At 37.1% G+C, this 15,097-nt stretch overlaps 1 protein-coding gene, 1 long non-coding RNA gene and 1 pseudogene across 2 annotated transcripts; 1 reads left to right on the forward strand and 2 right to left on the reverse strand.

Annotated features, from left to right (window-relative positions):
* Positions 1 to 1,784: 1,784 nt before the first annotated feature.
* LOC112514006 lies at positions 1,785 to 5,424 on the reverse strand. Its single transcript, XR_003069391.1, has 3 exons — positions 5,125 to 5,424; positions 4,054 to 4,366; positions 1,785 to 1,855 (listed from the first exon to the last, which is right to left on the reverse strand). It is a non-coding gene; the product is annotated as an uncharacterized LOC112514006 (long non-coding RNA).
* Positions 5,425 to 7,580: 2,156 nt separating this feature from the next.
* LOC112513998 (heat shock cognate 70 kDa protein 2-like) lies at positions 7,581 to 11,496 on the forward strand. The gene is made up of 2 exons (XM_025120274.1): positions 7,581 to 7,867; positions 8,766 to 11,496. Exons 1-2 carry the CDS (start codon positions 7,654 to 7,656, stop codon positions 10,481 to 10,483), a joined length of 1,932 nt encoding a protein of 643 aa, XP_024976042.1. The 5' UTR covers positions 7,581 to 7,653; the 3' UTR covers positions 10,484 to 11,496.
* Positions 11,497 to 12,369: 873 nt separating this feature from the next.
* Positions 12,370 to 14,815, reverse strand: LOC112510269 (annotated as a pseudogene).
* Positions 14,816 to 15,097: the final 282 nt, after the last annotated feature.

A 15,097-nucleotide genomic window follows, 5' to 3' on the forward strand; every position in this document is an offset into this window, starting at 1 on the left:
AGAAATACATGAAACAGTTTCATTAAAATTTCATTAAGTAATATATAAAACAATTTCATAACCATATATGAAACAACTTCATAAAAAAAGTATTATATGAAACAATTTCATGGAAAAATTTCATAAGATTAAACAATGAAATCGATAAATAAGAGTAGTTTTTACGATTTTTACAAATTGGAGTGGTTTTCATTTAATCGTCTCTCTCTCTCTCTCTCTCTCTCTCTCTATATATATATATATATATATATATATTAAAAGAACAACTAATAATGATAAGGTGGATTCATATATCAAATGTAATATTGATTCTTATTAATTTGATATATAAATATAATCATCGATTCATTWAGYTMAYTTCAGTAATTTTAAAAAAGATTATTGTCACCATGCAACGCATGGTGTCAAACACTAGTACACATTAAAAGGGAATTGATTTACTGGTTCTCTTTAATTATGATTGATACAAGGGTGTATATCTCTTCTTACTGTTCTCACCATAACTTTTATATAAAATAAGTATATTTCAACTTCTAAAGGCATCATTGAGAAGGAAGAATAATGAAAGGCGAAGGGGTAAAGAACCATAAATCATGTCAAGATGAAGTTTCAGTTGCTGAGGCAAATAAACATATGCTTCTGGAATTTCTTTGATAAATACTCCATCCTTTGTGTAAACAAAGTGTCAGACAGAACCACAAGGGTGGTGTCTGATTGGTTTGAACTTGACTCCAAAGATCAAAAGTATCAAGAAGTCCAATGTTTAAATCCAAAGAGAAATAAAAATCCCCTTGTGGCCACGGAGGTTAAAATGTTGTGACTCCGGGTTATCTGCAAAACAAGTGGTCGTTCTAGAATTAGTAGACTCGCATAACGGGTTGGATATCCAGGTTAATAATAAAAAAAAGTGTCAGACAGCCAAAATAAGAAGAAAAAGGAATGGAAACACAAAAAACAACTTTAAATGGAGATTCTACATCATGCCCAACATAGTTCTTGTGATTTCCTTACACATCGACCCACTTTCTCTCTATTCATACTGCAACCATAACAATGCAACATTTCCATTTTTAGTAAGTTTCAAGATACAACTACCTAACCACAAGGGTGGTGTCAGATTGGTTTGAGTTTGGACTCCAAAGGTCAAAGTGGAGGTCTCAGGTTCAAATCCAAGGAGGAATAAAAATCCTCTTGTGGCAACGGAGGTTCAAATACGGTGACTCTGAGCTACCTGCGTCGCCCTACGATTAGTCGGCTCGCATAGAGAGTTGAAATCCAAGTTAATAGAAAAAAAGATACAACTACCTATTTCTATTTGCCCATCTTTATTATTGATTGTAATCAACAAGATTTCTTTATTTTGTCATTCTTGATGACATGTCAAGCATTTCACATATAGTCAAATAGGGTCGGGTTCCGTGTGAGAAGGGAAGTTATAGTGAGAAGCGTAAGAAGAGATCTCCACCCTTGGATCAATCCTAATTGAATGTAAACGCTAATGAGGTGCACCGAGATGCACCGGATCAATTCCCTTCTAAAGCACAAGTCACAGGTGGGCATGAGATTAATAGTGATCAAGGGGTCAGATCTCTTTTTACATTTATCACCATAACTTTCCTTCTCACATGATCCTTCGCCTAGTCAAAATATATATAAAACCGTGGGGACGTTTTCATTTAATTGAGGAAAATATCTAGAAAAAATTAACACTTGCAGACGATGACATACAAAAATAGACTATAAAAACGATGCACAAGAGAATAAATGTGGGTATTACCGTAGCTTCCATGTTTGCACGAGATTCATCACTGGGGCTAGAAAGCATTGATATAATGCTCAAGACTATGCTCTCCACCTGAAAATATTACATTTTGAATTTACTATATACTACTACTGATGATAGGAGAAACACGGAAACTAGGCAGAAAAGGATAAGGCAGCAAATTAGTGGAAGAGCAAGTGACTACTCTGATCAAAGAATAGCAGGTGTGTGAGTATGAGAAAACAACGCGTTCCATTGAAAACCACAAGAGATGTTCATGGAACATGAGGCCAACAAACAGAATACATTTTCCCTACTTGGAAACTAATAAAATTCAATTGTATAGAAGGGTCAAGCCTTGGAGCAGCCAGACTAGTCCGTTGTGATTCAGATCATACAAAACAACCCATATAAAAATAGTGAGGAGCGGCTGTATACAAAGGTCCTAGCAAATATGAGGGCTTTGGAGTATCCAGATCACCCTCTTATGCAGTTGTATTGAAAGTAGTATGTGGGTCTTTATTTTACAACATTGAATTATGGCAACTTCGTAGCAGTCCTATTACTCCAGCAATTCAAATACGATTTTGAATCTTATAGTGTCATCTTTATTGAGCAGTTGTTTAGTAGTGATCAAGCAGAGGCGTTGGATTGGTTTGTGAATGCCATCATTTGCTCTAGTGACCTTGTGGGGTTGAGGTCGGGTAGCAGGTGGTGGAGAAGTATTTAAGTAGTAGGAATGATGTAGGTTAACCGAAATGAGATGGTCAACCAAAGTGATTTGTTGTGGAGTGATGAAGGTTTGGTTGGAAGAAGCAATTGGAGCAGATGAAGGAAGTTGGGTTTCCATTGGGTCGAGAAGGTCTGGTATCAAGTTGGAAATAAACTTCTGTAATTCTGAATGAATAAATACAAGCAGTAGCACTACATTTGTTTATACATGTTGTGAGGATAAAGGTTTCCTGCATTTTTTGAGAGTTAGATGCTGCATTTTGTTGGGGTTTGATCATGCACATGCTTTGTGAAGGAGTCCTGGTGACTTAGTCTAATAATATCCTTTTGTTGATAAAAAGTCACATAAATTAAACTCAATTAAGAGCACGATAGGAATAAGATATTGGATGATGAAATGTGCTTAATGAGTACTATGGCCATACATGTATTGACCATCTAGCTTACAACTAAATATAAAAAAAGTTGTGGAATATGTACATGTACTGGCTGTCTGACCACAAATGTTGAAGCTAGTAACAGAAACTGATCATGTTTTGCTGAAACAGAATAAGTTATCACCTTCTAAAACAAATAAATTGAAAATTTGAACGAAGAACATCAATACAGAAGGGTATATAAAGCATTAGACCGGTTATTATCAGACACCACCTAGTGCAGTTGTGAAGAATGAATACAAGAAAAAGTCAACACATTGCTAGAGCATTTCTTGGGATGTTTGGTGTTTGCAAAACAATGAGGATCGACAAATAAAGGGCTGCCTTATTACTAGAAAAGAAAAATAAGAATCAAGATTTAAGAAAAAAACCACTTGAATCCCACTTATCATGTTGCAGACGAAGTGTTCAACATGGATCTGCAGAGATCTAGACATTGCATTGCTAGAGAATCCTAATCTAAAACAAACGGATAAAAAATACCATTGTGAAAGCACCAACAACAAAGTCATGTTCCATACATAAAGTCCTCCCGAGGGTGGAAGAGCATTAACTGCTACTATGAAACATAATTAACATGCATGGCCCAAAACTTGTCAAAGATGCTTGGGCTGGCTCCTGACGAAACTTGCTACTTCAAACTAGCAGTGCTTTAACAATTCACTAGTTCATCAAAAAGAGTGTTTTTCTAGAAGATATAGGAACCACAATTGAATGGATTATACTTTTGCCTCCTACCCTGCCCACTGATAACTCTTGTAATTCATCGTAAGCAAGTGTGGGGTTTGAAAATCAAGAACTAGGCTACAAGTTATCTTGAACAAATTCCCAACTGATTGAGCAAGCTCAACTTGGCTTCATTGAAAGATTATTATGACTACTGCAGATCAAAAGATACTTGAGTGGTTGGAATACTTTCGAATGAACTGAGTTCCATATTATTCTTAGTTGATGGAAATAGAACAAAAGAACTATTGACATTATTAGAATTGACGACAAGGGTAGTATTCCTGTTATATGATCTTCAGCGCTATTGTGAAAAACTTAACAGGAACACATACACATCGACCTACACCTACACCCACGATCCCACATATTGATTTAAAATAATAAACCTCATACCGTATGGACTGGTGTCCAGCGCTCACTTGCAAGCTCGTAGCCATTATGATATCACCAGGGGGATAAAGAATTGAAAGACCTTGCCATCAGAGTAAATTGTACAACACCAAAGAGAGATACATCTTTCTTGTAAGAGAGAAGGTGTCAGGTGTAGGATGATAAGGAGAAAAGGAAAAGAGACCAATAATTGAAATAAGCACATATACAGCAAACTAACCGTTCGGATGCCAAGTCAGAGGTAAATCTCACTGTTTGAGGGCTGTTTGGATAATTTGGTGGAAATGTCATTATAGCATTGAAGAAACCCCCATCACTAAAACAACACATCCAAAAATCAGAAGTGAAAAACAAACTCCTCATTTTGAAACAAGGGCGACCCCGAAAATCATTATAATGATCAAACTATCCTTCTTGTATACCTACAAACTTTTTAAACCTATACAAAAATGACAAATCAGACCACTGTAACATAAGCATAATAAGTTGATAACAATAACCGGAAAACAATGTTTCACGAAGAACAATGCATAGCGATGGGTTTTGTGATCAATCAAGGTCCTAATCCCCAACTAAGTTGAAACCAAGCAAGAATTCCAAACAGATACATCCAACTAAAAGGCAAGACTAAAACAAAAACCCTAACAAGTAAATCACGAATATCATCTGAATACGCCATGATCGATGAAACCCAATGAACCTCCATTCTACCAATATCAATTCATGCATCAAATTAGACATAAGGTTCCAAACATTGAATAGGAAGGGCAACAGAACAAGTCACTACATTGTATCAAGAGGCCATTTACTTTATCAACTTGTGACCTGTATATAAACAACATGACTTCTTAAACCCCAGAACCCAATTAAATGCAATAAACGGACAAACGATACCATCGGAAATTCCCAATTGACAGCGTAGGAAAATCTAATAGCCGAACACATGAAAAAGAAATTGACCACAAATAGTAAAGGAACCAGAACGACCTCATTTCCATACAACAAAGCTCCAATTACAACATCAAAAAAAACACGAAATTCGATCTTCTAATGATAGAACAGATAAAAACTCACTAAAATGTACGAGGAGGACCGATAATTATGACACTCCATTCGAATAGATTGCTTTCATCGACAAGACCGGCCTAGAATCCGTCGACAGGGTTTTCACAAAGATCTGCAAAAACATAGCACGGATCCTCATAAACTTGTTTGCTTGACATAATTACCAACTCCACCACCACTGCCAATTCGACCATTGCCAACCACCCCCACTGATTGCTATCACCCTCAATTTTACTCTATACAAAATGAGCTCATTCTGATTATCATCAATTATATCAATTTCCTCCTAATTTTGGTTAATTGACATAATTATATTTTAATCTTCAATGAAAGAAATGGACATAGCATATAAAATGAAAGAGATAAGAAAATATCAAAATTCAGAATATCTTGAAACGGGGACCGACCTATATTGCTGCCAATGGTGTCACGTGCCATCATATTATTTCTTAATTGAAGGATAAAAAAAATTAGATTCATGAAAGATGTAACTGTATTAATTTGTTGGGTGCCACCGTATGTATTTTGAAACTATAATATGAACAAATTTTCTTTGGTAGAGTTAGGTTGCAAGACTTTTATTCCATCCATATCCGAGTTCGAATCTAGTTAGTGTCATTTTCTTAGTCAAATGGTATCACAATTTGAAATTTTTACCCTACATTTGTTTCTTACAATCATTTGAATTTTTTTTATCTATATTTGTTTCTTAAAACCAAATGGTGTCACTGTTTAAAAAAAAAAATCTAAGTCCGTCCATGTCTTGAAAGAAAATATTTTTTTGGAAACAATAGAACTTTACAACATAAAATATTTTTTAGAAAAACATAACTTTAATCATATTTTTTATATCAGACATATAAGGGTATGAAATATATTTGATGTGTGAAACAAAGTGGAATATGACAGACTAAAAACTCATTGTCTTACATTTGTCACGATATTATACTGAAATGAAGGGTGAAATATATTTGACATATCAAAATAGTGAGAAAAAGAAAAAAAACGAAATATTTCTCATAATTGTATAATGTATTATAAAAAATATGTTATATATCAATATTTTGTATTATAAAATATGTTACACATCATAAATGTATTATATAATTATTAATCCATATTGTATAAAAATATTATTATATATTAATATGTATTACAAATTTTAGTAAATACACTCTAGGAAATATGTATAAATAGCATAAAAATAATGTGTAAATATTTATAATTAAATTTATTCAAATATTTAGTTGATTTATTTGGTTATAAGTGTTATGCAATAATGATTTTGGCATTACCTACAGGGTTATTTGATCATTTTAATATATGTATCTCTTGTTCAGTTTATTAACAATTATACAATAACTAATGTGATTTTATCCTCATTGCATCGATTAATATATAGATAACAAGCCTTTTCAATATTATGTAGTTTAGGGATTTTTTTGTAGCTACGGAATGGTTTGGTGCAGAATGATTAAGTGGTCATGATGATTAAGTGAGTCTCATGATATAATGTAAAATGAAATATAATTATTTGATAATTGTTTACAATGAAATTAAGACGTTGAATGGTCAAGAGAGACTCATGATTCAAAAATCATTCAGAAGATTTTTTAATCATTAAGAATCAAACATTTTTTTTTTTTGCATAACAAGATTCACCTAATCACCTCTTGACGATTCAGAAATTGTCACTTAATGAAATTATTAAAAGATAAACAAATGACCCTTAGGGGCTGTTTACTTGTAGCTTAATTAAGCTTATTAGTCTATCTGGCTTATTCGCACAGCTCATTTGGGTTGTTTATTTACGGCTTATTCGCACATAACATGACTTAATTGAACAGATAGAAATGGTGTGTTATCCTCATTCAGACACAAAAATGACATATTTACCTCTTATTTAAAGCACCATCTTCTTCCCAAATGAGACATCTCATTGTCAACCTCTTTATGATTGCTTGTTTTGATGTTCAAATAATTAATATTAGGGGGTAAATCGATCATTTATGTTATTCAGACTATTGGTTCAGATAAAAAAATAAACAACACCACTCATTTATCCAAACAAACAAATTTATCCATATAAAACTTAATAAAAAATTTAATAAACAACCCCTTAATCTTGTTCACTTACTAAGCGAACTCTATAGGCCATATGGCCATGACAGTCAATCAAAATATTTAAGGGTTAAACGCAATTCAAAAAAATAGAAGGGGTTGAATTGGAAATAGAAGAGCCCAGTTGGTAAAAAATTTGAGAGATGCTAGGAACCTCCAGAAGGAACGAGAAGGGACGAAAATCGTAAGTCAAACAGGTCAGAAATTTTAGAGACTCTTTCCCAGCCGTTGATTCATATTTGGCAGCTAATATCAACGGTCTAAGATCAAGCTTAAGAAATTTCTAGAAAATAATAGCAGTATAAAAACCAATACCCACCATCAACCTCCTCCATCTCGCTGATAAACAGTGTTGTAACTTTCTTCCCATAATCTCTTACAATTTCCTGCGTATTTTTCTGTGATCGAGTCGACGATATGGTCGGAAAAGGTGAAGGACCAGCAATTGGAATCGATCTAGGTACGACGTACTCGTGCGTCGGGGTATGGCAACATGATCGTGTTGAGATAATTGCTAATGACCAGGGGAACAGGACAACGCCGTCTTATGTTGCTTTTACTGATACTGAACGTCTGATCGGTGATGCTGCTAAGAATCAAGTCGCGATGAATCCCATCAATACCGTTTTTGGTAAGCTTTTTCATGCTTTACTCTGTTTTATAGTTTTTCTGCGTTGATTTTGTGTACGTTGTTGGCTTTTGTGTTTATTGTTCTATATGCTTCATGCTAAATTAATTTTCAGTTTTCGATATCGTATATTCTAAGATTATTTGTGCTAAATGAATGATTTATCAGCATAAGTCTTTCACAGATTGACTATACACTATTAGCTTTTTAAGATTGCTATTAGTATATGTCTCCTTCAATTTTATTGCAAAGTTTTAATGTAATCCTTTTGCTTGTGATAAGCGATCAATCCCTAAGCTGTGCATGCATCATGCATGGGTTTCGTTGTACAATGCGATGGGAATAATGGTACAGTTATTGTATTTGAAGCTCGTAACTGAATGATTTACCCTAGAAATCCATATTTACTTAAATATGATGGAAAATTGTGCTTGTACTGGGATATTTTCTGGGGAAAGCATTGTTACATTTGGCACTGTTAGACGGATGAGGTTGGCGTTGTCTAAATCACAGGGGTTCTCGTTTGAACCTCCTCTCATATATATATATATATATATATATGAGAGGTAGAATGTCGAATATTTATTTGATTCGTCATTGTTAGAGATCACATAAAAAGAATTAGGCATCCTTTTGAATTCCTCTTCCAATGTCTCCTTTAAAATAGGGCATCGGGTTAGAATCATCTTCTATTCCCAATTAACAATGATACATTGTCTTGCTGATGTCTACGTGCCTGTGTTTTTCGTTTACTACCTTTCTGAAAAGAGGTCTTTTGTAATTCTGAATTTCAATAAATTGGGTTTCTGCAATTGACATTGTGATTTGCTTGTGTGACTTCTGGTATTTACACTTGTTAATGCTTGAATAAGTACTTACAAGAAGCTTGGTTTGATGGCAGATGCTAAGCGATTGATCGGCAGAAGATTTACTGATTCTTCTGTACAGAGTGATATGAAGCTATGGCCGTTCAAGGTCATTCCTGGCCCTGCAGACAAGCCAATGATTGTTGTTACTTATAAAGGAGAAAATAAGGAATTTGCAGCAGAGGAGATTTCTTCAATGGTTCTCACAAAGATGCGGGAGATTGCAGAGGCTTATCTTGGCACCTCCATCAAGAACGCTGTTGTCACTGTCCCTGCTTACTTCAATGACTCTCAACGTCAAGCTACAAAGGATGCTGGTGCAATTGCTGGTCTCAATGTGATGCGGATAATCAATGAGCCAACAGCTGCAGCTATTGCATATGGTCTTGACAAGAAGGCAACTTCTTCTGGGGAGAAAAATGTGCTTATTTTTGACCTTGGTGGTGGTACTTTTGATGTTTCCCTTCTCACCATTGAAGAGGGTATTTTTGAAGTGAAGGCTACAGCTGGTGACACTCACCTAGGAGGTGAAGACTTCGACAACAGGATGGTGAATCACTTTGTCCAGGAATTCAGAAGGAAGAACAAGAAAGATATTAGTGGAAACCCAAGGGCCCTCAGACGATTGAGGACTTCATGTGAGAGAGCGAAGAGGACTCTCTCTTCTACCGCTCAAACAACCATTGAGATCGATTCTCTGTTTGAAGGTATTGATTTCTATTCAACCATCACCCGTGCCCGATTTGAGGAGCTCAACATGGATCTTTTCAGAAAATGTATGGAGCCTGTTGAGAAGTGTCTGAGAGATGCCAAGATGGACAAGAGCACTGTCCATGATGTTGTTCTCGTAGGTGGATCTACCAGAATCCCGAAGGTACAACAGCTTTTGCAGGACTTCTTTAACGGAAAGGAGCTTTGCAAGAGCATCAATCCCGACGAGGCTGTTGCTTATGGTGCTGCTGTCCAAGCTGCTATATTGAGTGGTGAAGGTAACCAGAAGGTGCAAGACCTCTTGCTTTTGGATGTGACTCCATTGTCCCTTGGTTTGGAGACTGCTGGTGGAGTCATGACAGTGCTCATTCCAAGGAATACTACAATTCCCACCAAAAAGGAGCAAATATTTTCGACCTACTCTGACAATCAACCTGGTGTTCTAATTCAAGTTTACGAAGGGGAGAGAGCAAGAACTAGGGACAACAACTTGTTGGGGAAATTTGAACTTTCTGGCATTCCTCCTGCACCCAGGGGTGTCCCCCAAATCAATGTCTGCTTTGACATTGATGCAAATGGCATCTTGAACGTCTCTGCTGAGGATAAGGCTGGTGGTCAGAAGAACAAGATCACCATAACCAACGATAAGGGAAGGCTGTCAAAGGAGGACATTGAGAAGATGGTACAAGAAGCTGAGAAATACAAGGCAGAAGACGAGGAGCACAAGAAGAAAGTGGAAGCAAAGAATGCGCTCGAGAATTATGCATACAACATGAAGAACACCATTAAGGATGACAAGATAGCCTCGAAGATTCCTGCAGATGACAAAAAGAAGGTGGAGGATGCTGTTGAGCAGGCTGTGCAGTGGTTGGATTCAAATCAGCTTGCAGAGGCAGAGGAATTTGAAGACAAAATGAAGGAGCTGGAGGGTATCTGTAACCCTATTATTGCTAAGATGTATCAAGGTGAGGGGATGGGTGGTGTCCCTGATATGGGTGCTGATGGGAGCGGTGAAGGTCCCAAAATTGAAGAAGTTGATTAAGTCTTGACATGTCTTGTGGTTTTGTGGCTGGTGACGGATATCTTGTTTTTTGGTATTTGGTGAAAGACTACTTTCTATAGTAGTTGTTTTTGATGTTTGAATGTTTTGGAAATCTAAACATCAATGGAAAAGCACATGCAATTAATAATCCCAAAATTGTCAACCCCTGTTCCTATGCATGCATACGTTGGCAGTGCGATCTGAGACCAGGAGTCGAAACATGAGCGAGTGTCATCATCTAATTCTGAATTGCTGTTACTAGCTAGTATCTTTGTTATATTACCTTCCCCCCTCTTGACTGCCCGTCAATTTTGGTTGCAAGTCTCGAAGAAATGTGAGGAGTGGAGAACTGATACTGGGACCCTGTTTCTTTTAGCTTTTTCTCGAGTTTTATTGATTTTCACGCATAGAAGTAACTTGACTCTGTTGCTGCTCAAGTTTTTAAATTTTTATTGAAAGTTCGGTCTTTTAAGCATGTTTGAAGAATGTATCTGGTTGAAAGATAGAACTCTGACCATCAAATAGAGATGTCCATGGGTACCGGGGTGCTCCAATGCATGTTAGGAAATATGATTGCATATTTGCATGTCCAATGTACAAAGTCGGGTTTTTTTACACGTCTTCACACTTGAATACGGTAGTCTAACTTTGGCACACGCAGACAACTAGATCCTTCGAAATGAATTGGGTTTCGGCTAATTGGACAGACACTTTTCACTTGATGTCTTTATGCTCGGTGTGTCAAATTTCTGGTCAAGACAACCCAGCCTTATGCCTTTCAACTTTCAAACATGTAGGTTGTTGGTTTGGGGTATTATTTCAGTTGGAAGTAACTTGTTCATCTTATGTGCTTTTTAATAATCTTAGGATTCAGCTACCGTGTTAGAAAAAGCTCTTCTAAAACCCTCATAGAAAATTTTAACACTAATATTTATTGGAGTCCAGATCAATTGGGAGTCCCTTGATAACTACTTGATAGACATGAAATTTTTGGGACTTTGCCATTCACCAAGAACTTATCCGGTAAGTGTTTATTTGTAAAATTTAACACTAATTATTTATTTACAGGGTAAGATTTTAGTCCACTAAAACGACATCGTATGCAACAAATTATCCGGTAAGCGTTTACCGGAGTAAGAGTCGTTGCTCTCATTTACCGGGTAAGACGCTTGGTCTTTGTCTCGCTCTTACCGATTAAGATCATTGATCCTTACCATATTCATCCAGTGAGATAATATGACTAGGTAAACATTTACCCAAGTAAGCATTTGGTAAACAGCCTCTTAGACCAATTGGAGTCCCTTGATAACAATCTAAATACAAAAAATATCCAGTCTCGATGTTCTCTACAAAAATTACGGTTTTCTGGGAACCAAAAACCCGTTAATCTAAAAAATAGACGACTGGTATTCAAATGCAACCATCCTTGTAATCATGAAGTTAGTAATGGAAAAATGCAACTTCCGACAGTAACCATTGGACGAAAAATGAATGATGGTTGATGAAGGTTCCACATTCTCCAATTTTTTAAGGTTATCCCATGAACTGGTTTCACAATTTGGGGATTCAAGATGAACTCGTGATCCCCAGTCAAACCAGATTTGGGTAGGCGTTTCTTGCACACGGTTTTTGCCATCTCTACCACCAATATTCAAGACAAGAATGAATGTAAAGCATTACCAACCACATTAAATTCTTCGAGTTGGAAATATCTTCAACCTAATAAATATGAAGGATGTTTGAGGAGAACACAAGACTTCAAAAAAATGGCTCACCAGCAACAGGGAACAAAGACACGTTTAAACAACATGTTGGATCATACAAACCTCAACCACACATGCTACCTAACACAATCGACACAAAATTTTCATAATGCTGTGCAAGACAGATCGAACGTAATCTTGTGATACAAGAAAGAAAAACAGATGCCCAAAAGATTAAACTTGGTTCATCGTTCCTGTACAAACCGCCATTAATTCAGGCGACTAATTCTGGCATCACAACCATATTTGGTTAAATGATGCAAACAAACACTATATTCAAGAAGAAGAAGAAGAAGAAGATAGATCAACGATGGCATAAAAACCAACCATGATCTATTACAAATCACTACCAAATTGTCCTACAAAAAACAAACAAAGACAATTATACACTTTTCTTCTTTAATGTTTCAACAAGCAAAAGAGGGAAACAAGATATCTGTAGAATGCAACTTTTCACTTTAGAGTTTCTACTACTTACTCAGTCTCCAACAAATTTGCAACCTTTACTATTCAGCATACATTTCTGTGGCCTGTTTAGATCAAAAGTGTCAATCTTTTTCAACAAAAGTGATTGCTGCAAATTTCGATTCAACGAGTATATAGTAAGGTTAGCAAAAACAATGAAGCGCTAGCCAGCCCACGTTCTTCCACCATGAATTCTTAAATTAAGGTTTCTGTCAAGTCAACATACGGACGTTCGTTCCAAGGAGAGGGACGAAGGCAAACACGCACCTCATGTTCTTCTGGTCCTTCGCGATGTTTAGGCACAATAATCTCGAGCATTGTTCCACTTTCGTCGCCATAAGCTTCTAATTTCGCATCTTCAGGAATGCGTGTTGGAAGAGAGATTTCTCGAACAAAGTCCCCTGGTGGGCAGTGTTCAGGTGTTGGGTCGGTCAACTTAAAAGTTCGGTCTTTTCTTTTCAGGATTGGCATACACCCGGTGCTGACACAAAAGATCTTGACAATCCCGTGTGAGAGGGTGTTCTTCCAAGTAACTTTTACCCGTTGAAGATCAGCACACGGCAAGCTCACCACAATCAAGAATCCTTCTTCATCTTCGTAAATAGTCTTGGCCGCCGTTACAGGTCCATAGGCGGTTCTCATAACCCCAGAAAACTCGGTCAACCAATGTGGCTCCATAGGATGGGTATCAAGAACCCCATCGGAGTTATCATCATCGTTGCCATGTGGGAAGAAGTTTTTTCTCCGTTTACTGTTGCAGCCGACCAGAAGATCCATCCCATTTCCATTTGCTTCACCATTTACATGCTCTGAAATCTGAGTTGAAAGATTCAATCCTGAACCATTCAGCAATCTTTTTGGTTGATGATTTCCATTAGTCGAATTGTTGTTCCTGATAACAGGAGGCCGCTCAATTTCAAAATCTGTACTAGGAAGATTCCTCCAAGAACCAAAATCGCTAGCATCAAGAGGGATAGCGAAGTTCAAATCTCTTCCTGTAAGCTCCATCCATCTTTTCCTTTCTTCCTCATCTAATCCCATCAAATTTGGGGATCGAACAACTTCAATCCCATGAACACACTGGGGATTGGAGAGACCCCTATAGTGTTTCCTCTGCATTCTGTGAGATCGGACAAAACCCTTATCAGCACTGAAAGGAAATGGTTTTTCACCTTGTCGAGAATGACCATTCATATAACTCCTCAGCTGCATCTTTCCTAATGCATTTCCCGGCCTCTCTTTAAAGGTCCACATATACATATTCTCCATATCGTGCTGAACCAAGAAAACGTCCAACTTCAAATCCGATTTATCATACCCATTCTCCCTATTCACCTTGTTCTTCGATTTCTCATTCAAGGCTGGTTTGAAGTAAAAGTTAAAGAAAAACCAAGCTCCCCATACGCTATCAAGCCGTTTAGCACATTTTTTTCCAATCTTTGTTACATTGATATTAGTTTCCACCTCATAATGTTGAGGACCTAATCCAACATCCAACATATCACAAGTATCATTCCACGACGATGGCGGAGGGCTAGGCTCAGCTGAGAGTGGGAGATTGATATCCGGCGGTAAGCTAAGATCCACCGCCCGATTCAGCTCCCTCTCCATCTCATCATGTGCTGACAAACTCGAATCCATGGAGAGAATTGTCGATAAATGATTGTTGTCCATGGATAAGGTGGTCAGCAAATCTCCGCCCAATTTCTCTTTTGCGGGCATTATCGTATTTGTATCTTCTTCGGTGGAATCTTTAGTCCCACCACAATCAACACTCAACAGCATGAGAAGAACCTCATATAATCATATCCTAAAACTAAATCAAATGAAAAAAAAGATGCCCCTCTTATACGGTAATTTCCCCGAATCAATTCACAGCATACCCAATATGAGTAATACTGCAGGGAAAACAACTAAACCACCCCATATACATGTTTAAAATCACAAAACCAAGAAAAATTTCCACCAATTTATGATATAACCCGATTCAGGTATCACAGGAATCGATCGACAAATAGAATTAAATTCACGGTAGATGAACGATCAACGAAACCCTAACCCTAGAGAAATCAATATACTGATAAGATATCAGGGATAGGATCGAACGATACCTTTGCAAACAGCGCATTTGATCGCCGACACCAAGGAAAAACGAGATTTGGGGGAAACTCCGTGATATTAACCCTAGAGAGAGAAAGATAGCGGTGTTAACGGAGGAAGGAGAGACGGTGCCGTGTGTGGGTTTGGCGCTGTGAGAAGGGGCCTACACCAGTTGAAACCGCGGGGTTTGTTTCGACGACCGAAAAATAAACGCCGTTAATATTAACACCGTTTCTCCACTTTTATGAAAGGATCGTGTGTATTCCCCGCGACGTTTGTATTTTAT

The sequence above is a fragment of the Cynara cardunculus genome (assembly GCF_001531365.2).
Source record: "Cynara cardunculus var. scolymus isolate 2C chromosome LG 1, CcrdV1, whole genome shotgun sequence".
Lineage (NCBI taxonomy): Eukaryota > Viridiplantae > Streptophyta > Magnoliopsida > Asterales > Asteraceae > Cynara > Cynara cardunculus.

Bases quoted from the DNA above. Each gene is read 5' to 3' on its own strand.
- LOC112513998 (XM_025120274.1), top strand. From the start codon at position 7,654: ATGGTCGGAAAAGGTGAAGGACCAGCAATTGGAATCGATCTAGGTACG. The intron at 7,868-8,765 runs GTAAGCTTTTTC...GTTTGATGGCAG, and splicing joins TCCCATCAATACCGTTTTTG to ATGCTAAGCGATTGATCGGC.